At 40.6% G+C, this 27,105-nt stretch overlaps 1 protein-coding gene across 4 annotated transcripts in view; it reads left to right on the forward strand.

Annotated features, from left to right (window-relative positions):
* Positions 1-27,105, forward strand: part of LOC115630798 (calcineurin-binding protein cabin-1-like) — a 285,450-nt gene that overhangs the window by 143,619 nt on the left and 114,726 nt on the right. For 3 of the 4 annotated variants that reach the window (XM_030527455.1, XM_030527457.1, XM_030527456.1), the window contains 4 exons: positions 1,484-1,667; positions 1,728-1,869; positions 7,148-7,301; positions 21,105-21,330. In XM_030527455.1, the coding sequence (XP_030383315.1) occupies positions 1,484-1,667; positions 1,728-1,869; positions 7,148-7,301; positions 21,105-21,330 (706 nt within the window). The remainder of the gene's footprint in view (positions 1-1,483; positions 1,668-1,727; positions 1,870-7,147; positions 7,302-21,104; positions 21,331-27,105) is intronic. The other variant, XM_030527459.1, reaches the window with a different exon arrangement.

A 27,105-nucleotide genomic window follows, 5' to 3' on the forward strand; every position in this document is an offset into this window, starting at 1 on the left:
ATACACCATTTACATGAGTTCGAATACCGAGAAAGATAAAATCGATCAAACATTTTTTTTAATATTCTTAATTTTTTTTATTTTCTATAATTATTGTAAACATATGTACAGAGTATTTCAAAGTCGGGACACCCGACTTTAGCTTTTTTACTTGTTGCTTCTGCCATTAGCGCATATAACTCAGTGCCGGAAATTTGTGTGGGTACAGTGTTTTTTTTTACTGTCGGCTTGCTCGACTGTAGCGTTCTCTCTTTTTTGGAGTACAAACTGTGACAATTTTGGTATTCTGATCAAGGCTCTTGGAAATTATAAAAGCTAGAATAACCAAACTTGGTTTCTAGATTCTCCTAAGCGGGAGATGTAACAAGCTTGTGTTGTTTTTTTTACACCTCCACTCCCCTGCCGTAAGTGATTTCTCACAGCTCTCGCACTTCGTGGAACTCCGAGTTCAATTTTGACTTTGTGTCTATATGCCAAGTTTTAAATTAATAACCTATTAATCAACCGATTATAAAGGAAGTTATAGCCATCAATGTAATCTCTGCCCATACTGTGCCCGCACATGATGATTCTCTGCTGCACACATACACGCACATAAGCACGCACAGAAGTGGTAATAGAGTTGAGCCCACTCGACTCTAGCATTAATTTCTTGTTCAAATGAAAATAGTGAATTATTTAAATAACTATTGTCAATTACGCTGTATCCGCAATTTGAAAGGTTTGTATAACAAAAAATTTTCGTTTGAGTATACAAACTAAGTTTAAAGATAGGGTGAAAAATACAGATATAGAGAAGAACAAGAGAGAACGCTACAGTCGAGAAAGCCCGACAGTGACATACCCTGTACCCAGGTAAACTTCCGTCACTGAGTTATATGCGCCCAAAGCAACAGCAAAAAGAGGAAGGAGAAGATCAAATTTGTTGCTGCAGTTTGTGGGGGTTGTACTGGCGAGAATTTGTTTCGCTAATAAATTTTCTTAGAATTGACCGAATTGGATAAAATTTTAAACAACAGTAGATAATTATATATATATATGATGTGTGCAAAGTTTGGTAGCAGTTGAAATGTTGACGCTATTGACGAAATTCTGTAGCGGGGGAAGGGGGGAAAATTCCAAAAAATAAAATAAACTCGTCTTTTCTCGGACCTAGGAGAATCTGGATGCCAACTTTGGTTATTCTAGCTTTTATAGTTTCTGAGATCCTTGCGTTCATCCAGACGGACGGACGGGCGGATGGACATGTCCTGACCGATTTCTTTCGTAATGCTGATTCAGAATATTTATACTTTATAGGGTCGGAGATGCTCCTTTCTGCATGTTACATACTTTGCACAAACCTAATATACCCTTTTTACCCTACGGGTATAGGGTATACAAAAATCGAGTTCAAGTTTGTGCACTTGTGAGAGGTTATGTTTTTATTCATCGCCTTAAAACATTGTATTACAATATTTTAATTATACGTTTTTCTTTTTAGAAAAACCAAACTATCTCAAATTCCTGTTTTATTTGAGAATGGTAAGTGGATCGATCTTTGTGAAAATTTAAAGGAGCAACTGGGTATTAAAATGAACATTGGTAGCGAACCTGGAGGACTCCTTGACTATAAGAATTTAAACGAGCTCTTGTTACATTGTTTGTGGCAAAGAGCTCAATATGAGGTAAAATAAGTTTATAGTTAACCCATGAAAAAATTTGTAATAATGTGATTTTTTTTATAGGATTGTTTAATATATGCTGAGTCATTTCTGCATTACCTTACTCAAAATTATTTAAATGAATGGAACATTTCATGGATTGATTCAATTAATTTTGCTATGTCGTATATTGAAAATATTCTGGCCAACGAAGGATTTGAAATGGGTAAATTTTATATCAATGTTTTGTCAGTACTGATCGTTTCTATTGCATCCATAAGAAAAGTTTTATTAACATTTTTTTTTTTTGGAGATTATATACCAATGCTACATACCAAGTTAGGTTAATGTGCGTTCAGCCGTCACAGAAATCCTCCGTCTCGTCATCGACTCATCGATGCCACAGAACTTATATTTTTTTTTCGAACTTCCCTGTTGTCAGCAACAGATGACTGACGTTGCCCCCCCTACAAAAAATTTTGCCATATAAAGTCGACCACACGTTCATTATTATGACGCACTATTTCGCCTTAAAATGTATCTGAGTTGGATTTGTTGAAGTTTTTTCATTGATCATGTGCATAAGATATTTTTTAAATACATCGTGCATTATTTAAATAAAATTTTAATTTTTTGCAAATTTACATTTGTGTCTTTTCGTGCCAATGAGTCAATACGATCAAACACGGCACTCCTGTCAATGCCGTGCAGCGATAGGCCACGATCAAAAAGTAGCTACGTTATTCTGCTTTACTATCGCTTACTCAGTCGTTGCCTAGCAACGGTAACTATAAACATTTGGCATTTTGCCTTTGCAATTAAAAGGCTTAGATGATCAAAAAATGTGAAAATGTGCCATGACTTGCAGTTCCCGTTGTTGCTTTTCGTTTTAAAAATTTCATTTATGATTGAAAATCATGGAACATTATTTATTACAATTAAACAACAGTTTTCGATGGTCCACTGTATATATACAAACATATACATACATATATGTACATATGCATTCATGGGTTTTTAAGCATCGAGCGAGCTCAACTATTAAATACCCAGTACTTCCCACAAAAAAGGAAAAAATGAACAAAACATTTGAAAATTTATTTAAAAAAATCATATTTATTAAATTAAATACAACTTATTCAATTCATATATGTAATTAGAATAAAAAACAAACTTGACCAGCCTAGGGCCCAGGGGAACCTGAATACCAAGTTTGGTAATTATAGCTCTTGTACCTTTTGAGATCCTTGCGCTCATACAGACAGATAGACGGTCATGGCTATATCGACTCGGCTTTTTAGCCTGATTAAGAATATATGTATATACTTTGTGGGGTCTGCCACGCCTCCTTCCGCCTATTACATACATTCGCACAAGACTAGTATAGCCTTTTACCTTTTGGGTACAGGCTATAAAAACTTCAACAAATCTAACTCAGTTCCAATGTTTGGTCGTCTTCATATTGCATAATTTTTATTGCGCCTTTGTAGTCCGGTTTCCTAAATTGTGTATAGAGTAAAGAAAAATTCGGTTTTCACTCATTCGATTTTATTTTGAAAATTATTTTATGCAATTGGCTCTAGTTATGTTGAGTATGTACTACAAATTTGGAGACCGTCAAAAAAAAAAAAACCAAAATATCGTTTAAAAAAAATAATGAAATAGAGTTATTAATGAAAATCGTAATGCCAAATATACTAAACTAAGAAAAATTACTTTTGAAAATGTTAAATAGTTTTCAATTAATTAATATTTCTTGCCCTGTCAGTGCAAGGCGAATGTACATACATTCACCCATTAGTGTCCCACATTTTGCTTTGGCTATTTCAATCGTTTGCACGCAACTTCAGGAACACCTGCTTGCATGTGTGTCTGTGTGCATACTAAGTTGTCCCCAACTGTTTGATATGCATTTTATGTTGATTGTTCTGCCAGCATTTGTAAAGCGTAGTAGTTGTATATGTAGTTGTTTAGTTTATTTACGAGGATTACATTACCCAAATTTTAAATTAACCGGACAAAGATGCGAATTTTCAGATAAACTTTGGAGCTCCTGGAAAAATGGTGAAAAACCAAGTATGCAGTGTTTTTTGAATTTTAGGTTAGGTTAGGGTGAAATGGCTGGGGTGATGATGTTCACCCGCCCACTTAGGCCATTAAGGCCCGTTTTGATACCATGTAATCTCTAATTGTGTTGGTTAGTCTTCACCCACCCGGTGGTATTTCAGAATTTTGCTAAATATACGAGTTCTACATTTTCCATTTCTGAGAAGTGGCTTAAGAAAGGTTTCCCTATGCGTAGTCTGCGCCTGCTCAGGGCCGAGCAGTGGCCGAGCAGTGAATTTTAGGTTAGGTTAGGGTGAAATGGCTGGGGTGATGATGTTCACCCGCCCACTTAGGCCATTAAGGCCCGTTTTGATACCATGTAATCTCTAATTGTGTTGGTTAGTCTTCACCCACCCGGTGGTATTTCAGAATTTTGCTAAATATACGAGTTCTACATTTTCCATTTCTGAGAAGTGGCTTAAGAAAGGTTTCCCTATGCGTAGTCTGCGCCTGCTCAGGGCCGAGCAGTGGCAGTTTCCTTAAATATTTCGATGTCCTGGCACCTATATGAGGCTAGTACTGACTAGTTCGGCCATCTCGTTGAGAGATCTGCTACAGTCTGTGAGAACTTTGGAGTGTCCACATTGGAATCCAACGCTTTGAGAGCCGCTTGGCTGTCGAAACGACAATCGCATCTCCAAGTCCGGAGAAAAGATGCCGCCTCCGACTCTCTGTTCCAGTTTAGAGTCATCCGTAAAAAAGTTGATGGCATTGTCTCATGTATGTGGGAGGCTATCCCACTCTGGTTGGGAATCCTGGAATCCGAGTCGGAATCCTGACTGCTATTTCTTCTCAAAAATGAGTTTTGGTATGCAGTAATCCGTATGGGAACCCCCGTGGTGAAGACGGAGTATGCTTGCACGTCCTCTTGCCGTGCTTTTCCAGGCAGAGCCTTCTCTCAGCCTTAGGGCTGAGTTTGTGGCCAGTACCTTCCCGACTATGTCTAGCATGAGAAGATGGAAGAGTATATTAAGGGCCTACAGTAGTGTAGTACGAAGTGCCCCGCTTATGCCTAATTCTGCCGATCTACTGAGTTGGGTGAGAACGGTTGATTTTTCCAGCGCAGGCTATGATTCCGTACAGAAGAATCGGTCTTATGATGGCCGTATATATCCAGTGTACGATGCTTGGTGAGAACCCCCACCTGGTGCTCTTGTGGCTTTTATTACCAGCTCTATTGTGTTGTCGCTCCAGCGCAGTTTCCTGTCCAGGATGACTTCTAGGTACTTGGCACTGTGGCGAATTTAAGGGGAACTCCTTTTAGTGTGGGTGGCTGAAGTACCGGAATCTTGTACTTTCTTGTGCAAATTACTAGCCCTGCTAGTAAGCAGCTGACTGATGAAGCTTACCAGGGAGACATCTACCCCAAGATCCGCCAACGACTGGGTGATTGCCGACGGTAATATATTGTTGAAGGCGCCCTTGATGTTCAAAAAGGCTACCAGTGAATACTCCTCTCTATTCTGGAGACCAGGGAGTGTAGAGCAGTGTCAGTGCCTTTACTGTATGCGTGTTGTGAGTTCGACAGCAGTACCTGGTTGTCCACCAGTGTCTGAGGTGTATTTCTATTAGTCTCTCTAAAGTTTAAAGTAGAAACGAGGATAGGCTGATGGATCTTAATTCTTTCGGTTTGACGTGATACGGTTTCCTAGCCTTGGGGATGAACACGACCCTTACCTTTCTCCAGCATGCTGGAATGTGGTTGACTCTTAACAACTTCTAAAAATTGTCAGAATCCAGGACATAATGTGCCGCAGCGAATGTTGGAGTTGGGCCGGGACAATGCCATCCGATCCAGGAAATTTGTAGGGCTGAAAAGTTCAGAAAGTCCACCTGCCGTCTTCCCTTTGTACATTGTAATCTTGACTCGATACTTGAGCAGTAGTTGGCCTTGCCTATTCTAATGGCCGACTTAAAGGTGGCAAGTTTACGCTTCTATAGTTCCCAACTGGGTTCTGTGTTACATCTTCTAGGCACGTTGAATTGTCTTCTACATTCGACCCGAAGACCATCCAATTCAGTGGACCACCAGGGCGGTTTAAATTTGTCCTTATAAACTGGGCTTGGGCAGGCTTCCTTAACCGAGCCCGAGCAGGTTTTCGTGAAGGTATCCACCAACTTGTCCAATTTCTCTCCCGTATCGGGTTCAGAGTTTTGTAGGGGGATATTTTTCTGATGAGCAATCTCAGATACTACCCCCAGTTGGTTTTCTTCAGATTGAAGTCTTTAATGGCTTTAGCGGTGTGGTACCCTAGCCTGAAGTGTATGAGGCTGTGGTCCGAGAATGAGTGATCACTCATTTAGGACGGAGGGTCCAAGGCAAGGATTCTGCGTTCAAGAAATTCAGACGCCAGTGTGACGTATTTTTGTTATAAAGATGGTAGGTTACTACTTATTATTAAGACGTATACTAACTCACCTCTTTGATTGATATCATTGCTGCCCCATTGAGTATGGTGAGCATTGGCGTCTCCACCTAGGATCGTGCATATTTCGTTGTCGCCGCTATTGCCAACTAGGGCTCTCAGCAGCTGCGGGATGGGGTTATCTTGTTCATGGGTCATGTAGAAAGAAGCCATTGATCGTGGTTAGGTCATCATCGCTGAATTGGGGGAGCAGAATGGGATTTAGTTCTTTTTTAGCTAGAATACATGTTCTAAGTTGACCCTTACCGTTCCCATTAAACAGGGTAAAATTTGGTGAGCCAAGACCCCGGATCGCGCTGTTGTTTATCCAGTCCTCTTGAATCAGGACTTTGCCTGCTGCCAGACGAACCATTAGTGCAGCCGGTTCTGCCTTACTGTGTTGCAGGTTTATTTGGAGGATCTGCATCATCAGAATTATCCATCCTTTCGTCGGCTTCTCCACTGTTGTCTTCGAGGAGACACCGCTCGGCATAGAACCGGCCCAGCACATTTCCGTAGTCGGTCGAGATGTCGTCTCGTAGATCCCCGGAGGGTTCATCTACATCGACATCCATCTCGTCCTCGCTGGGCGGCTCTATCGTGTTTGTGTTCTCGGCGAGAGTACATAGTGCTCCCATATCCGCCATCTATATGTTTAGATTTATTTGATCGAACCGGTAGCTTAGTCGGCCTTCCGTTGCATTCAGCTGCTCCACGCATTCGTTGTTTAGCATAAATACGACCTGCATAGTTGCTCTTTTTGTCGGTTCTGTTTTTAATACCCTCCAGCCTTGAGTATTAATATTCGTGTTGAAGAGCTGAATAAGTTCCAGTATTTTCTCCGGTTCTGCGGGCCTGAATCCCAAAAGAGATTTCTGTGGCACCGATAATTGGTTTTGCGGAGAAACTTGGGCGGAAGACATTTCTGTGCCACCCCTGATATATTCAGAAAATAATTATTCTATTATGTAACCGTTTTCTTTATTTACGTAGCTGCCGCCCTATTACATAAGTGTTCAAGGCTAGTTCAGAACCTCATAAGTATTTTATCTTATCAATTTGATGAAGACGTTGGAAAGAAATTATATTTTAATGATGAAAGGAAAATGAGACGGTCATGGATGATACTGCATCGTGTTCTTTTGAGGTAAGCAACAACATAATTAATTAATTTGAGTCAAAAATTTTAAGAATTACGGAATTTATAGATAAATCACTAATTTCGGGGGAGAGGTGGGTGGGATGGGAAACTCCAAAATACACATTTTTTGCATATTCATTTAAGGTGTCTTGGATTAGAGTTTGATGTCCCTAGGTCTAATGGTTTACGAGATATAGATGATTACGAACGGTGTTACGAAAAATCCCCTGGTCGGAATTGCCAAAATTTTGGCATAAAATAGAATATATTTTTTTGTATTTAAACAAGAAAGCAATGCTAAAGTCGAACTCAACTTAAATACCCTGTACCTCCCACCAAAACGAAAAAACGAAAAAAAAAATTTTTTAATTAATTTTAAAATTATATTAATTAAATTATTTAATTAAATTAAAACAAATTATTCAACACATATACACGATAGTGGAGACATGTTAATGTACAGTTTCAACAGCATGCATTTACATCAGAATCGTGTCTTTGCGTGTTTATACGCGTGTATGTATGCAGCAAAAAGTTGAACCAAAGCAGCAACAACAACAACAGCTGCGGGCAGCGCTGCAAGCTGACCTAAAATGATGACACCTGGCATACGGACAAATAACCACGAACTGGATGTTTATGCCACATTTGAGTTCAAAATTACAGGAGTTAAGAAAAACGCAAATTGCGGGGGAGTAGGGGGTGTATCAGAAAAAAAACACAAACTCGATCTGCATAGGGCTTAGGGGAACTTGGATACCAAGTTTGGTTATTCTAGCTTTTGTACTTGCTGAGATCGTTGCGCTCATACAGACAGACGGACGGACAGACGGACATAGCTATATCGAATTGTCTTGTCATCCTGATCAATAATATATATACTTTGTGGGGTCTGCCACGCCTCCTTCTGTGTATTACATACATTCGCACCAAACTAATATAGCCTTTTACCCTTTGGGTACAGGCTATAAAAAAAAGAGTTTGAATAGCGTAATAGAGCATAAAATAAGGTATCCAAGTTGCATAGTGAATAATTTTTCCTATGACTCTGGAAGTTTGTAACAGTCCTCAAGCTGTTTTTAAATTAAAGCATTCCTGTTTTGTTGTCTTTGTACTAAGTGGTATTTTGATGCCCAATAAATATTGTTGAAACAGTTTAGTTATTAGATTGCTGCAATGGAAAACATAGCCAAAGGTATGTCAAATATTAAACATTAACCTAATTTTATGTTTTGATTTATGTTGTCTTTGTCTTTGTGTGTTGTTGTCGACTCATTGTTTTTAGATGGTAATAACCTAAATGAAATGTTTTTGTGGATTAAAAGTTAGTAATGTAATGGTCTTTACTATAACTAATTGCTATTTGTTCAATAAAACGTGTAGAATACGAATATATTAACCCTCTCGGCTCCTTCTTGTTCCTTTACAAAAAAATTGTGCTTATTGCAGCAAAACTTGTGTTTGGCCACGTAGAAATTGTTGACATTTGGAGCAGCAACAAAGACTCAAAAAACGTATTTAGGCAATGTATGTATATTGCAGAAAATTAAAGCAAAAAGCACATGCCAAGTTGTAATGAAACTCTATAAAATTTAAAAAAAAACAAGTAAAAATGCTAAAGTCGGGTGTCCCGACTTTGAAATACTCTGTACATATGTTTACAAAAATTATAGAAAAACAAGTAAAAAAGCTAAAGTCGGGTGTCCCGACTTTGAAATACTCTGTACATATGTTTACAATAATTATAGAAAATAAAAAAAAATTAAGAAAATAAAAAAAAATTCAATGATCGATTTTACCTTTCTCGGTATTCGAACTCACGTAAAGGGTGTATAATTGCACATTTACATAGCAATTGCATCTGTGTGAGTGTATGTATGCCTATGCGCATCTATTCGTGTCTGTGTAAGCATTTTCGCAGTCAACCAAACAGCAACATCAACAACAGCCGCGGGCAGCGCTTGAGCAGCGCTGCAGCAGCAAATATATTTATGGCTATAACTTCTTGGTAAATCGGTCTATCATAGTGAAACTTGGCATACGGACACATAATTACTAACTGGGGGTATTTGCAAAATTAGTTCGAAATTCCAAGAATTACGGGAGGGAAATTCCAAAACATACATTTTCTGCGTATTCACACAAGGCATCTTGGACTAAAATTTGTTGTAGTCTCCGAGATATAGGCGATTATACGAATGGAAAATCAGGAAAACCCCCATAAGGGGGAAGTGGGGGGAAAATCAAAAAAATAAAACAAACTCGTATAGAATACACACATTACGCATCTTTGTGCAAAATTTGGTGTCTCTATCTCTTATAGTCTCTGAGATCCAGGTGTTCATACGGACGGACAGACAGGGCTAGATCGACTCGTCTTGTCACGCTGATCAAGAATATATATACTTTGTGGGGTCTGCCACGCCTCCTTCTGCCTGTTACATTTTTCAGCTCCCGCAAATCTAATATACTCTTGTACATTTCATGTACAGAGTATAAACACTCGAATTATATTGATTTTATCATGATTATCGAAGTTGATGATTGCAAAATTGCACGCGTTTTTGCAATCTAAAAGACATATATATGCTATAAATATTAGTATATTTAAGTATATGTACTCAATCGATATTTGAATTTTACCGCGATAATGAGCACAGTTGGGTTGCTGGAGAAAACGAACGAAATTTATTTAAGCGAAAGAAGTTCGTGTGTCGTGCTTCAATGCTATTTTACTTGTGAAAGTTATTTTCAAATTATGCTTAGGCCTAGAACAATGCGAGCTTTTCTTACATTCTATCAGCGCGCCTTAACGTTACAATGTTAATCTAAGCTTATACATAGTTCCTTCATTACACTGCTAAAAATGCATTGGCTTACAAATTAAGTTTACAATAAGTCTAATTACAAGCTAACAATTCAAACTTATGACTAACTCCTGCTTCAACATTCCGGCCCCGTTAAAGCGATAGGCTTTAACTTATTGGTAATACGGCCAGCTTATAAATTGGCCACATGCGCCTTACCGTCTTGCCCGACGGTTGTGCGAACCACGCGCCCTGTCAGCCACTTTTGGGGTGGAAGATTGTCCTCGTGGATGAGACTTCCACGTTGGGCTCTCCTTTGGCCCACCGCGTTCGCTGCTGCAGACGTAGTCCCTGGACCAGTTGCGCCAAAGCTGCAGCTTAAGCACCGAAAGTTGCTGCCACCTTTTCAACAACCCGGAGCTGATCCTGCTGTCTGCCCTTCCTGGCTCGGATTTGTGCGGCAGCGAACGTAGAGGCCGACCTATTAGCAGATGGCCTGTAGTCAGGGCCTCGTCGTCGCTTGGATCGCTGCTGAGGGGGGCGAGTTGAGTAGCGCCTCTACCTCCACCAGATGGGTATTCAGCTGTCCTTGCGTCAGATGAGCGTTGCCGACTCCTCTTAGAAGGCGATTCTTGGCGGCCAGTCCTCCGAAGTGTGGTGCTCGCGGCGGAGTGAACACCCAGGCGATCCCTCACTGTGCGACGTACGACACCATCCTGTCCTTCTGGTCTCGGAATGCTGCCTGAAGGTCCTTCAGAGCGTTGCTTGCTCCCACGAAATTTGTTCCTGTACACGCGCTACGGAAGACCCCGTCTGCCGATGAACCTTTTAAAAGAATTTAAAAATGTTTATTATTTTATTTATTTGACTCAGCAACTTTGGTTTGTAGCGGAAGCAATGCACGCAGTTTTTTACTGCCCTTATGCATGCCTCTCGAGCATTGATAAGCCATATTTGTTGCCTAAGAAGGGCAACCATGACTTCGGCACATGCATGATGATTTTCGAAATGCAAGGCGCGAACGAAAAGAGTTTCAAGACGCGAATTTCGTGGCATTAGCAAAGGAAATTTCACGTCGTACGGCAGAGAAGCGTTAAGCAGTTGTCCACCTACTCGCACAAGTTGCAAGTTAACTCCGTTTTGCTCGTACTGGTGCAAGAATGGATTCATGCTCTGATATTTTGGTTGAAGCAATTTTGACGCCTTTAAATTTTCAACCTCCTTCTGAACCGCTTCTATCAGTTTAAGGAAAGCCAATTTTAGCTCACTTGCAGTAAGCAAGCCTCTACTTTTGCATTTCAATTTGAGACAGAACCGATTCACTGTGTGCCACTATACGAACCAGCTTTCTGAAATCGGAGCACCTCCATTTACCATTTACTTGTATATCTGCAAATCTATTGGCGACAAATGTCGACAGCGAAGATGGATCTCGTTTAAGCCAGTACAATGTAACTTGCGAGTCTGACCAAAAATTAATGCTCTCTATTTCAAATTGGGATAACAAGGGCGACACCTGAACAACAAGGCAGAGACCACATTGTTGCCGTTGTCAGTCCGAATGTTGATGCAGCAGCCATAAGCGTGGCTGGATGCATCTGCGAAACCATGCATTTGGATAGTTCGACTTCCGGCGAGACCTACATATCTCGGTATATTGATTTGGTCAAGCTTAAGCAGATTTGACTTGAATGTGTCCCAAAACGTATGCAAGCTCATTGGGATTGCCTCATCCCAATCAAGTTTCTGCCTCCACAAATCCGACCGACAGAATGTTGCGATTAGTGGGCTTCAGAGACTCAAAAGTATTGTCCAAATAATGATAAAAAGTATCACGTTGTGGCGCCCATCTCATACCTAATGCCTTTATCGATTCCGAGATATCGGACGGCAACGGCTTTTCGTCGCCACTATTGGCAAACAAGTCAGCGTGACTTGATGCCAATTTGGCTAACTGGAAACCACCAGATTCCAATATTTCTGACACTTGTTTGCAGATGACTTTTAGGTCTGCCAAAGTGTCAGCTCCTGTGATCATGTCATCGACATAAAAGTCGTTTTTTATGACGTGAGCTCCAATTGGGTGCGAACTGCTGTACCAATCCCTCAGTTCGAAAAGGCATCGAATCGCCTAAAAGTGCCGAAGCCGTTCCATAAGTGATCGTGTTCAGATCTTCAGATGCATTTTGTCGCCACTTCAGCCACTTCTACTTGCCAGTACATTTTAGAAATTTCGGCACTTACTGCGTATCTATGCAGCCGAAAATTAACTAGAGTGGCATATAAGTCCGTCTGAATTGTAGCACCTACCATTAACGTATCGTTCAGTGACACTAGCGGTGAGGTGTTGCGTCGAAAACTACGCGCAGCTTAGTGGTGCTACTTTCAGGCCTCAGAACGCACTGATGAGGAATATAACAGTGTAGTTCTAGAGGAGTACCAACAAGCTCTGACATGTGACCGAGATCTAAATATTCTTTCATGAACTTATTGTACATGTCATGTGAGCTTTCATCTTTAAGCAGCCTGCGCTCCAACTATAAGAAACGCCTTTTTGCTGTCTCAAAGGAATGACCAAGCAAATTAGGGTTTCTTTTGAAGGGAAGTTTTACTTCGAAACGGCCAAAAGGTAGTTTACGGACTGTTTGGACTGTATGGGACTTGCTCTAACTCTTTAAAACGTTGAACCAGAGAATCGAGAGAACATTCATTTTCTTGGATGGCAATATTACATATTGCTGACGCAGAAGGTGCCCTTTGGGAAGTGTGGGACCGAGTTTTATTTGGCCAATGCACAGAAGCTCAAAATATGTTTCGGCTCCCAGCAGCAGGTCTATTTTAGCTAGTCTGAAAAACTCAGGATCAGCCAGTTCGATATTTGGTGGTACCTGCCACTGGTCGAGACGCACGGCATTCTTGGCTGACAAGCAGATATTGAGCTTAGTACCCAAAAATCTGCCACGAAACTGTATGCCGTGGTGCGTGACTGAACACAAGTGTTCTATGCCGAACCGAATTGTTCGACTGGCCAACTGTTAAAATATTTAGCGCACTATTTTCTCGGCGTAAGCGTAAGCGTTGAGCCAGCGACTCCGACATATAGTTGACTTGGGACCCAGAGCCCAACAATGCCCTAGCAACCTGAAACTGGCCAGTCCTGTCCTTAACTTTTACAAGTGCTGTAGTAATTATACCTGATCCTTGCTTTGGACATGGCTAACATATACCTCACTGGTCGGATGCGATGTTGCCGCATTATTGGCACCTTGCCATTCATACCGATGAAGCAACGTATGATGAGCCTTTGAACAGACTCGACATTTGGAAGCCTTGCACCATGACCTATTTTTAGGCAATTTATACACAACTTTTGCGCTTTGATGAAAGTGAAACGCTCTGCAACAGGAATTGCTGCGAAAGGTTGACAATCAGCTATGTCGTGGTTTGCTGAGTTGCAGTAGTTGCACTTGCGCGCAGATCTTGTTTCAGTTTTTGCACAAGAGAATGCCGATTTGGCTTGGCGCTTGCCTAATTCTGGCTTTGGCTTGCCTTTGCTCTTAGTTGCTTCTTCTCCAGATAAATACTGATAGCGCCTATTCAGTTGTGCCGCGCAATCAGCCCAAGATGGCAGCTTATTATAATCCAGTTGCTCCTCAAACCGTGATTTGGTGGTATTGTCTACTTTAGACATCACCAAATGGATTAAGACTGCGTTCAGAATTTCTTTATCGTGACCAATTAACAATAACGACGCATATACAGCTGATACTGTATCTGTCAAAGAGTATTAGCCATTTATTGTCATAAACTGACTTAAGACATGCAAGAGCCTTTCATAATTGCAGTCTGTTATTGGGAATGCCTTTATTGTATCTAACGCTTCATCGGACAGACACCAAACCAAGTGGTTGAATTTTTCAACATTTGACAACGTCTTATCGGTAGGCTCTCATACAAATTTATAAAGCTTTTAAAATCAGCGTGCTTGCCGCTAAACTTAGGCAAGCGCATCTGACGAATCCATAATGAACGCCTTATATTGCCTTCTCTGTACCGGCAACCAACAAAAAGGAAACATTGAGTTAACAGTGCAAGAATATTTACGTACCTATGCGTTAATTTAAGCGCAAGCGTAAGTACAATGTTTAGGCACGTATCTAGTTTGCAGATTCTTAAGTTTAATATTATGTAGCGCGCTAGCAGCCAAAGAGATTTGCAATTGCAACAAGAGAGCGCTTGATCAATCTCTTAAGCTACCCTATATATATATATATATATATATATATCCATAATCCATATATATATATATATATATATATATATATATATATATATATATATATATATATATATATATATATATATATATATATATATATATATATATATATATATATGCGATAATGAACATTATACATAGTTCCTTCATTACACTGCTAAAAATGCATTGGCTTACAAATTAATTTTACAATAAGTCTAATTACAAGCTAACAATTCAAACTTATGACTAACGCCTGCTTTAACAATGATCATGTTGAGTATTGTTTGAAACTGATACGGTCGAGCAATCCCTGTACCCAGTCAAATTTCTGGCACTGAATTATGTGCGCCCATAGCAGAAGCAAAATTAACAAATTTATATAAACTTTATATAAACGTGTATAGACTAGTGACTACTTGTAGGAGCGTCTACCTACCAAGTTTGGTTAATATGTATGCGCTCAGCTTATACCGAAGTGAGTGAATGTTGGTCTTATCGGTTATATGAAGCTATATGAATTAGCGAAAATGCAACCAAACTTGATATGCTATCTTGAGAAAATATGCGTAAACTTAATTTAGGGTAAATATCTTAAAATTTCCAATTAATGCTCAAATTTTAGCAATTCCGAGCAGTGTGGATTTTTGGGAAAATCAAAGTCATCTGTATAGAATAAAGCATAAAACATACTGTTAAATCAGTTTATCATTATGAAATGATATGGAACTGTATCTATGTGAGTGTATGCATGTCTATAGCATGCATGCATCCAGTGCATTGTTTAACCAAAGCAGCAGCAACAGCTACGGTCAGCGCTTTGCCAAATATTAAATTTATGGCTATAACTTCCTTTTAATATGTCTTCAATATGTCTGGACTTGTTGTAAGCACATAAACTCGCCTAATGTAGACTGGTAGGAATCAATATCAACCTTTTGACAATGCACGCTGATACACATCACTTGAAAAAACATCCACTGGTGTAGATGTAACGGCACGTATAATTAACAAGGATTAATGATAGTTCAATTCTCCGATGTCGACGAACTAGAGTATACAATCGAGCTTGGGATTCCACTCGCGCACTGACTTCTTCTTGCGTTACACACATCGATTTGGCAGCTCCGTTGCCTACGAGTCGTGCCTTGAAGCGCTCAACTTTTCACAGGGAGTCACGTTTGAAGCTACCAGGTTACCCAACTGCACGCTGATCCATGTGAGTGACATGTTCTTGAACATAGCATACAGGAAGGTCTTCTGCAACAGTATCTTCATTGGTCTGACCATCACAGCGCTCATCGAATATAATATCCCGCCTCTCGACAATCGCCCTTTCTGGGTCATGCAGCCATCATTTGCTTATTCATTTCCTACTGGATTTAATTTACCTTTACGGGGATCCTTTTCAAGTGCAACTGCAATGGAACCGAATATGTACCTCATGGAAGAAGTATATGTGAATAAATATTTGAATGTCTCCCATCTTTAGTTGTACCGGTACATTTGTTTTTGGTATGCAGAAGTGTGTAGTTGTAGTCTATTTTGAGAAAAACTTTGCAAAATTCTTCTTTGGTCGCCATTCTTAAAACCGTTTTCATAAATTTGTTTGGCGTCAATTGATTTACTTAGGAAATAAATATATATGTGCAAACAGTGATACGAGTGCTTTTGACGGTCAGTGTGCTACAAAGTTGATGTCTTTTCATTAAAAAGTGTAAAATATATTTGAAAGAACGTAAGTAAACTAGTGCACGTGTTTTTAAATATTGAATGTTCATACGAAATGTGGATTTTACCTAAAATGCCACATGGAATGCATTTAATCGAGCGAATGATCGAGGCTTAATAAGAAGAAAAGGTACAAAAATAGCTGACAGAGTCAATCGACATCGAAACACAATAAAAAAATTTCCTTAAGAACCCTGATTCTTATGGTGAGATCAAAAGGTACGGAAACCAACCAACATTGACGAACATTGTAAACGGGAAATTAGGCGTCTTGTTGTTCAAAAGTACATGTCTTGCAACGAGATAAGGGGTCATATAGATCTCAATGTTACTAGAAGATGATTCCACCAAATTCTGGTTGAAAATATCAACGCTTAATATACTTCCCGAGAGCCAGTACTTAAGCTACTTCCATTTCCGTCGGGCTCGTTTATCATTTGCTGAAAAGCACAAATTTTGGATAAATAAATTTCGCAATACTATTCTTTCCGACGAGAAAAAAAATAACTTAGATGGCCCAGATGGCCAAACTAATTACTAAAACTATTAGCCAAAGTTTATAGGAATGCTCGCCAATTTGACACAATAAAACAGCTTAAAGATGTTTATTTATTTATTTAAATCAACAAGTGGGTTTGTCGATTTATTCAATAACAATATATAAGTAATAACATTTTATATATATATTAAGATCTAAAATTAAAAATTCAAATATGATTAATATAACATAGTCTCAACTTAAAAGATAAGAAAGCCTACGAAAAAGCTGTACAATAACGTCTATAAATGCCCCCGACACGTTGGGGGAATTTTATTTTCCAGTTGGCCAGCTATGCCCCGATTCACAGCCATATGTGGTCAGAGACATTATAGACCTAACAATCTAAACAAATAGTATGATGTAGAAGAGGAAAATTAATTCTACTTAGGAGCTAATTAGAAAAAGTAAGGAGTAGAAAGAGACAGAGGTAAAGAGGGAGAGAAAGGAAGAGGAAGAGAACGGGGAAGAGAGAAACAGGGAAAGAGAACGATGGAACAAGAAAGACAAAAGGAGAAAGAGGGAAATCTCCAACCTGGTGGGGGAAAGTTTTAAGCCAGTCCAGCCAGCTATGCCCCGACTCACAGCAGTATGTGGTCAGAGATTTCCACGGAGATAACTATAAAGAATAACTTTCATAGAATAAAGAGAGAGTTCTGTTGAAAGTAAATGAGAAAGCTCATTATAATTGGAACAAATGACTCGAAAACGATTGTGCACCTAGACAAGACGAATGGCAAATAATTCCTTGTTGCTCTACAAGGAACGGAAAAATTAAGGCGACCTAAGAGGGAAGAGGAGTCAACCTCGCCGATAATCAACTTGTGGAGAAAAACTACTCCAAGAACAGTCCTACGATTTACTAAAGAAGGAAGGTTTATAAGCATCAGCCTGCTAGAGTACGATGGCAAGCGGAGGTTGGGATCCCAGCTTAAACCACGTAGAGCAAAAAGAAGGAATTGCTTCTGAACAGACTCAATACGTTCCTGTTGCTTTCTATACTGCGGGCACCAAACGCATGAGCAGTATTCAAGCACAGGGCGTACTAGTGCAGTGTAAAGAAGCTTAGTGCTATATGGGTCATTGAATTCCTTGGACCAACGTTTAATGAATCGAAGTAATCCCATAGCCTTATTGACAATACTAGATATGTGAAGGTTGAAGTTCAATTTGGAATCAAAAAGAACTCCAAGGTCTTCAACAGTCGATATACGCTGCAATGGCACATTGTCAATCGTATACGTGACTAAATGGGGCAAAGTTCGGTGAAATGTCATGAACTTACACTTAGCGCAATTCAGGTACAAGTGGTTAGCTAAGCACCACGATTGCATGCAGTTCAGATCATCCTGCAGGCGATGACAATGAGTATGGTCATCAGCATACATATAGTAAGAATATGAGAGTGTGACAAGGTAGAGGGGAGGTCATTAATAAATAATGTAAAAAGTAAGGGGCCAAGATGGCTACCTTGAGGCACACCTGATGATGCAAACACGGGCTTAGAAATGTGCGACCTAATCCGTTGGGTCCTATTTTTTAGATAAGACGAAATCCAACTCAAAAAAGCGGAGGGAAATCCTATACGACTTAGCTTAAAGAGCAGAAGATCATGGTTCACAGAGTCAAATGCTTTACTGAAGTCAGTGTAAACGACATCAGTCTGCATTTTTAGAGTAAATGCTTCATTTACCAAGGAAGTAAATTTCAGCAAATTGGTCGTAGTAGACCGTCTCTTAATAAAACCATGTTGAGCAGGAGATATGACAGATTTGCAGAGATGCTGCAAAGTGCCGCAAACTATTTTTTCAAATAATTTTGGTATAGCGGACAACTTTGCAATACCTCTGTAATTCGAAATATCAGACTTACCACCCTTTTTATATAAAGGAATTATAAAAGATTCTCTCCAAATAGTTGGAAAGATTGAGGAACCAAGTGACAGATTAAAAAGTTTAAGTAATGGTTGTAAAAGGGAACTAGAACACTCCTTGAGAACACAACTAGGAATATTGTCTGCTCCAGGAGAGTATGAAGATTTTAAGGATTTGATAGCAGAGAGTAGACAGCTATCAGAAATTATGGGAGCGTAAATAGTGTGAGAAGATGAAATGCTATAAGGATAAGAGTTATTACTAATAGAAACAGAGGAATAAGTTGATTGGAAGAAGTTGGCAAACAAGTCAGCAGCTTCAGAATCGTTGCTGGCTTTTTTGTCACCAAGCAAAAATGACGAAGGAAGGGAAGCAGATTTACGTTTAGAGTTAACGAACTTATAGAATTGTTTAGGGTCCTGTGCAAATTGTATCTTGCATCGGGCAAGGTAATTATTATAACATCGTGAATTAAGGAGAGCAAAATTGGATTTCGCTAAAGAGTATTTATAGAAGTCAATAGATAGGCCCGACTGCTTATACTTTTTAAAGCATCTAGATTTAACATTTTTGAAGTTGGAAAGTCTTGGTGAAAACCAAGGAGGTTTTGATGACGCAGACGAAATTACACGTTTTGGGATGCAGACATCAAAAAGAGCATTAATAGTGTCATAGAAAAACTTTACGGCTATGTTGATGTCAACAACACTATACAAATAGGACCAATTAGTTGCTGCAATAAGTTCGTTTAGCAAAGAAAAATTTCCTTCGCGAAAGCACAGACTAGTATTTTTGGGAATAAGTGCTGGAGTAGAGGTAGGGTTTGAAATGGAGAGGGAGATTTGCAAAGTAGGGTGGTAAGAATCTTCAGTATAAGGGGAGAAGACCTACAGATAACTGTACTAGCAGGGTCGGTGACAAAGACGATATCAGCATTCTGCTTAAGTGATTAGGTATAGAATTAATTTGGAACAATGAAAGGTCAAACAAGCAGTCTAAACAGGCATGCTCTGCCGAGGGTAACAAATAATTAGACTGATTGAAGAATGACCATTCAATGTTAGGCAAATTAAAATCACCTACCACAACGAACGCGTCACTGTCACGTAGGAGATTAGAGATTCCTTTTATACAGGTTATATGTTCCATTTACACCTGTATATCAGAAGAGGGAGGTATATAAGAACAAGAGATGTCTAGTGCAAAAGACGGAAAAGATACTCTTACAGCAACAAATTCAACATCATTAGGTACATTTACATCAATTATTTCCGACCGATAGGAGGAATTGACTGCAATCAGTACGCTTCCGCCACGTCGAGCCGGACGATCTCGTCGAAAGATACAAAAATTATCTGATAAAATTTCGTGGGATTTAACCACGTCTCTGAGAACGCAATAATATCAGATTCGAACGAAAAACTACTAAGAAATAAACTACTGAGCTTGGACACAATACCCCTAACATTCTGATATAGAATGTTTAACGAAAGTGGACGAGCTCCTAGTTTTTTGAAGTCGAGCTTGAGGTTGGCTGCGAAGATTGGCCAGCAGACTGTAAGTTGACCGGCAAAGAGCGAGCTCGTTTTTTCTGCCTAAACTCATGTACAATCATTTGTGGCGGCCAACATTTTGGGTCACAAATAGTTGTAAATGATTCAGGTGGTACACTTATTTTGAACGAGGCTATTTCTCGGGGCTCGGAAAAGCTAAACTTAGAAATAGATACAGCAACTGTCGACTTACTTGCGATATAGGCAGCGATAGTCTCACAAGAAGTATCAGGGGACAACCGAGACACGAAAACTTGCTTTCTAGGAGCTACCACTGTGAGAGACGGGGGCAGAGGAAGGGCTGTGACTACCGCACCTTCTACAGCTCCTGAAGAAACTATAGGAGGTGGTGCCGACGTTTTAGAAGAAGCCCTTGTTCTTACAGGTTTAGATATATTAGGCATAGAAGGAGCTACCAACGGGGCAAACATAACATGAGCCGGCAAAGGCAGAGGGGAAATTTCAAATAAATTTCCAGGCGAAGTAGACAATGAAATTGCCAGCGACACATCTACATTTAATAGCGAGGGAATCGGAGAAGCTATCTGAGCCGAGCTAGGTGGCACCTCTAAGAATTGAGGTTCAAGCCTACGCTTGGGAGGAGATTCGAACTTATATTTACTAAGCAAGTCGGTCCCTGTGTCAAACTCACTTGAGAGTTGCTTAGTAATTCTATGCAAGCTCAAAAATTTATTTCTCACATTGTCATACATACGAGAGAAATTAAATTGTATGTCTATGCAAACAGGGCATGACCATTTCAAACCACCACAACCTTTTTTAGGCGAGTAAATTTTATCAAGGTCACGACCACTTAGTCCAGCACACTTAATATGCATAAAATTCTCGCACAACCAACAACTTACAAATCGTTGTTGTTCGGAATCAATTGCATCCTTAATTGTGCATATATTATATAATTAAGTGAGTATTTAAAAGTCGTGATTTTAGCTTTACACTTGTTATTTATTAATTTATTTACGATGTATATTTATGTTTGCGCATATCTATAAAAATTATTTTATTTCATTTGGTCGTCTTATTTCAGAGAAGAAACTCTCAACAGAAACTTATTTATAACTGGATCGGAAGAAGACTGTTTGCCTTTGTCATTTGTTCTTTTGTTTAGAGCACATGAGTATATAGGAAAAAAACAAACATGTACTAGCGATGGTGGCGAATTTCTACATTTTATTATTCAAGCAATTCTACCTAATTTGTGTGCACCTATATATAACTCTTGCCGCAACCACACATTGGAACATATTGAACAGGTATGTTGTTTCTCAAAAAATAAAATAAGTGGAGCAGCTAAAGTCGGGTGTCCCGACTTTGAAATACTCTGTACATATGTGTAAAATAATTATAGAAATTAAAAAAATTAAGAAAAATAAAAAAAAATTCCATCCATTTTACCTCCATTGGTGTTCGAACTCACGTAAAGGATGTATAATTGCACATTTATGTAGGAATTGTGTGTATGTGAGTATATGCGCGTCTATTCGTGCCTGTGTAAGCAAGTATGCAGCACAAAGATAAACCAAAGCAGCGACAGCAACAACAGCTGCGGGCTGCGATTGAGCAGAGAGAACCTATATATGGCTATAACTTTCCTATCATGATAAAACTTGCCATACGGCCTAATCATAATCACGGAGTGGACGTTTGCCAAATTTAAGTCCAAAATTCTGAGAATTACGGGAGTTATGGAAAATTCCTAATTGTAAAGGAGAGGTAGGAGGTAGTGAATTAGCGTAAACACATAATGCATTTTTGTTCAAAATTTGGTGTCTCCAGCTCTTATAGTCTTTGAGATCCAGGTGGTCATACGGACGGACAAACAGACAGACAGACATAGATGACTCGTCTTGTTATGCTGTTCTGGCAACACCAAAACCTAAGATGAGACCGAAAAGCTGGAGGTATGGCAGTTTCAGCATAGAGGCCGATGTTCCCATCGCACACCGATGTTCCCATTCCCACAAGATTTTTTAAAGTGTCCAATGCCACGAACTTCCTTTCAGCATTTCAACGCACTGAGTAAGCCTGAGGCAATTATTTCTCATAAAGCAGTTGTTTTAGGTCCCCATGCTGAGGTTTGTCAATTTTTTAATCCTTTCCAAGCACTTAAACTTTTTTTTCGAATCTTCTCTCTAGTTATTTCATTAATTACATTTAACTATTTAAATTACGGCCCTAACAGTTATTGCTGGGTGCGGAGGTCTCTTCGCCGGAGTTATGTATGACCAGCTTAGCTAGCAAGTTAAATATTGCACAAGTTCCGAAGCTTAAGCTAATACTTTGCTTTCAGCTTGGCGATTTCATCTTTAACAGATTCCACATTTTCATTCCGTATGTACCTGGGTTCCCCAGTGATGGTTTTCAGTATCTTCGATTAAGATATCTCGATTAACTACAAATTACTAATGGAAGCGTTTCTGCATAGTTCAGCGCCATATGTTCAAATTGGTTTGAGAACTGCATTGTTGAAGAGTTTTACTGGTGAGCGGACGTTTATAAGCCAATATAGATTACTAGCTTTTAGTTTCAGTTGATCTCTTTTCGCTTCGATGTGTTTGCGCCAAGTAAGTCGTTTATCCAAATGGATACCGAGGTATGTTACATCGTTGTTTTGTGGAATAATAATTTAGAATAATGTTGTTTAGCGACAATGGAGGACAAGTTTGTTTGTTTAGGTAAAGGTGACATGTTTGCACTTTTGCTCTTTTACATGTGATCGCTCAGATCAAGCGAAATTGCCGGTAGGCAAAGTACAAATGGTCCTCGTCGCCACGGTCCAAACAAAATGTATATATAAGTCGATTATAGACTTATATACAATAAAGCATTACCGAAAGAAAAAATATGTACGAACGAACTGCACGAATCGACTTCCAATTTTTAAGTGTTTATTGTTATCCATGCAAGGCTTAGCACACGCATAACAAATTTGTGGACCTTTTGTTAACAGCGAGAGAGAATTAATTTACAGCTGCTAAATTAAAATGAGCGCACTTACAATTATTGCTTACAAGAACTTAAATCTATAATTCAAATGTTTTCCAACAAACTTAAATCTATGAAATGACCAAACATTGGCCGTGTTGAAGCTATTCGCTTCAAGAAAGCTCGACAGGTAGAGGCGCCAAGCTGAATTGCCCTGTTTAATACGCCCGCCTTCGTCCTTACTATTGCCACGCGCATTTTTCCATCTGCGCCTTTTATCGTCTCTTGGACGACTCCCAGCAACCACTGCTGAGGCGGCGCGTTGTCCTCATGGACGAGCACGACTGCTTCGGTCTCCAGATTTGTTCGACCTATTGCCCACTTTTAGCGCTGCTGCAGGCTTAGCAGGTAGTCTCTGGACCAGTCTGCCCAAAACCGCTGATTGATGCCTGAAATCAGCTGCCAGCCTTGCAAGTAGGTCAGCTTGTCATCTCTCACGCGATGCCCTGACCCGGCTGGCAGTGGTACGAGCGTTTCGCCTATGAGTATGTGAGCTGGAGTTATCGCTTCGCCGTCAGTGGGATTCGCTCCGTCCACCACGATTGGCCGCGAATTAAGGATGGCCTCCACCTCTACCAGGACGGTCGCCAGCTCGTCCTGCCCCAGCTTGGTGCTTCCTATGGCCTTGAAGAGGAGTACCTTTGCCGACTTTACGGTCGCTTCCCATAGGCAGCAGAAATGCGGCGCTCGAGGGGGAATAAACTCGAACGTTATTCCCTTCGTGGCAGCATACGACGTGATGGCATCCTGGTTGCTGATGAAGCTTGCCCGGAACTCGCTGGACTGCTCCACGCGACCCTCAAAGCTGGATAAACACATTATAAAAGAATTAGCAGTCACGTCAGAAATGATATTAATGTGCACATCTTTGGATGTAAAACAAACGAAGACGGCAACGTACATCTTGGCGCTCTGCCACGTATTCCCAGCGTGACAGGAACTGGACTACAAAAGTCCACTCCGCTGACTTCAAACGGCCTACATCCATGTAGCCGATCAGCGGGTAAAGTTCCTATTATTTGGTTGGCTAGTATTGGTTTGTATCGAAAACAATGCACACACTTGCCTCGCGTTTACCAGTCAAGTATTCTGGCGAAGAATAACCAAGAGCGCTCGGTAAGGTGCAAGTACCGCAGATATAAATTTACAAATCGCCATCTTTTGGCATGAGTAATGGGAATTTCGCATTGTGGGGCCACGGCGCTTTGAGTAAACAGCCGCCAATTCGTACCAGCATTAAAGTTCGCTTTCCATACTGATAAGGACTCAGAAATGGATTAAGCTTCTAGTACGACGGTTGCAGGATCACCGACTTATCCAATTTGACTATTTGGGCTGCAAAAGCCGTATGCTGAACTACGTGCACAATGGCCAAAAAGGCGACGTGTAATTCAACCGAAGTTCGTAGAAGTGATATGTGTTCCGTTTATAAATCGGAACATGTACGACACTATGCGGAGAATTTTCAAATACGACGATGACCTTTTAATTAAATCCAAAATTGGATTTGAAGCATTATCGGCCGTGATGAGAACCGTCGCATTCTTCCGCTTCTCCAGCACTTATTGCTTTTTGGTCAACTTAATGTGAGAATTAGTTGGCCAAAGGTTCTGGTCACATTGTAAAAACTTTGGACGACCAAACCAATGTGAATCAATCAATTCTGCAGTGGTACAACCACGCGAAGCTAGGTAGGTAGGTAGGTAGGAGCGACACCTAGGGTATATACCCCGACTCACTTAGGCCCTAGAAATTGGCCCGTTGTGATACCGCATGGACAAGTCCACTTCCCAAATGCCCGTGTTTGGCTGCATGTCTGCGCGAGTATTACGTCCATCCAGCTTCCTGGATGAACTTGAAAATTTCTATCGGCTTTCTGTTTGCTAGTACCGATAGATTTGGGAGGAGGCTGGCTCCTAGGAAGCGTTGTCTTGTCCTTGGCAAAGCCGGGCAGTTGCAGAAGAGGTGGGTTACAGTTTCCTCCTCTTCCACGTCTCTGCAGCTTCTACAGAAATCGTTGTGATAGAGTCCTAGTCTGGCGGCATGGGTGCCCACCAGTCCACCATCGAGTTCGACATGATGGCATTAAGGGATTTTATAGCCGCTTGGCTATCCGAGTATATGCAGATTTCTCTGATATGTGTGGTTGGGTTTGCCAGTATAAGAAGAGCTTCTTGAATGGATATGATTTCCGCCTGGAACACACTGTAGTGATCCGGTAGCCTGAAGGCTCTTCTGATGCCGAGTTCTTCGCAGAAGACACCCCCGCCTACGCGGTTATCCAGCTTAGAACCGTCTGTATATATTTTGATGGAATTGGTTGGGCCTGGCGGGCCGAAGTTCCAATCTTCTCTAGAGGGAATGATGGTGTGAAATGGAGTATGTGGATACTCCTCTGGGATGCAGTGGTCAGTGACTGAGGGGATAGTGTCATTTCCTCTCAGAATTTTGGCATGACCAAAGCATTCTTCTGACCACTGGTTGGTTTCTCTCATGCTAAGAGCCGCCAGCGTGGCGTTCATCTTCCCCATGAGATGTATTGGGAGTATTCCCAGAATTGCATCTAGTGCATCTTTTGGAGTAGTGCGTAGAGATCGAGATCGATAGTTTAGCCTGTCGCTGAACTTTATTAAGTCTTTGAAGAGATGAGTTTTTCGTAAGTGATGGCCACCATATGGAGACACCATATAAAAGTATGGGTCTGATTATTGCAGTATTATGCCAGTGGACCACGTAGGGGGCCATGCCCCATTTCAGTCCAATGGATTTTCTGCAGGTATATAGTGCGATTGTGGCTTTCCTCACTCTAGTCTTCAATGTTCAGATTCCAGTCCAGCTTCCTATCTAGTATCAAGCCTAGATATTTGGCTGAACTGCTGAAGGATAATGGTACCCACTTTAGTAATGGGGGACGAAGAGGTGGGATTTTGTATTTCCAGCTCTGTTTTGCTGGGATTTACACTTAGGCCACTTGACGTTGCCCAAGTTGAAAGTGTGCTTAATGCATCAGTCATGCGTTCGCACAAAGTTTGAGGGATCCCCCTATCCCTTCTAAGGATCGTAGGATTGAGTTCACCGCCACGTTCCATAAGAAGGGTGAGAGTACACCGCCCTGAGGCGTTCCGCCACTCACATATCTGGATACCGTGGACAGCCCCAGTGTAGACTTGATGGACCGCCTAGTAAGAAGCTAGTAAGAAGCTCCCCAGGTCTGTGAGTGAGCTTGTGATGGCGCTTGGAGACTCATTTTTGAAAGCACCTTTTATGTCTAGGAAGGCGATTAGTGTGTATTGTTTGATTTTAAGAGCCTTTTCGATGCCCGAAGTGTCAGCATGAAGTGCCGTTTCTGTGCCTTTGCAGAAGGCGTGTTGAGAGCTTGAAAGCTCTGAGAGCGGGATCTTGCTTCTTAAATAGAGACCCACTAGTCTCTCGAATGTCTTTAATAGAAAAGATGAGAGACTTATCGGTCTGAAATCTTTCGGGGTAGTGTGCGAGGCTTTACCTGCTTTGGGTATGAAGACCACTCTTGATCTAAGCCAAGCTTCTGGGATATTCCTTGTCAGGAAGATTTTGTAACAATTCTCTGCCAGCCATCTGATGCCAGTATTTCCTGCGTGAATTAGCTGCGCCGGAATGATGTTATCCGGTCCTGCTGACTTATAGGGCTTGAAGCTTTTTATTGCACATCTATTATTATTTTCAGATAGTAGATAGGGTGGCGTTTGAGATGGACCCGCGCTTGCTGAATAGCTGGTTGGTTTGATGCTTGTAGAGCTGGGAAAATGGGTGCCTAGAAGCAGCTCTAGAGACGCTTGACTCGAGGTCGCCCAAGTCTTGTCTGGCTTCTGAAGGTAACCTAGCGTTGAGGGAGTTTTTGAGAGGACCTTCCTTAACCTTGCGGCGTCGGAGGTGTTCTCGATATCTGAGCAGAAGTTCTGCCATGAAGATCGTTTTGCCTGTCTGAGCATTTTCTTGTATTCTGACAGGCTTTGTTTGTATGCATACCAGTGTTGCTCTCCCCCTTGGGATCTGGCTGCATTGAA

The sequence above is a fragment of the Scaptodrosophila lebanonensis genome, unplaced genomic scaffold (assembly GCF_003285725.1).
Source record: "Scaptodrosophila lebanonensis strain 11010-0011.00,11010-0021.00 unplaced genomic scaffold, SlebRS2 tig00001410-arrow-pilon, whole genome shotgun sequence".
In the NCBI taxonomy this organism is placed as follows: Eukaryota; Metazoa; Arthropoda; class Insecta; order Diptera; family Drosophilidae; genus Scaptodrosophila; species Scaptodrosophila lebanonensis.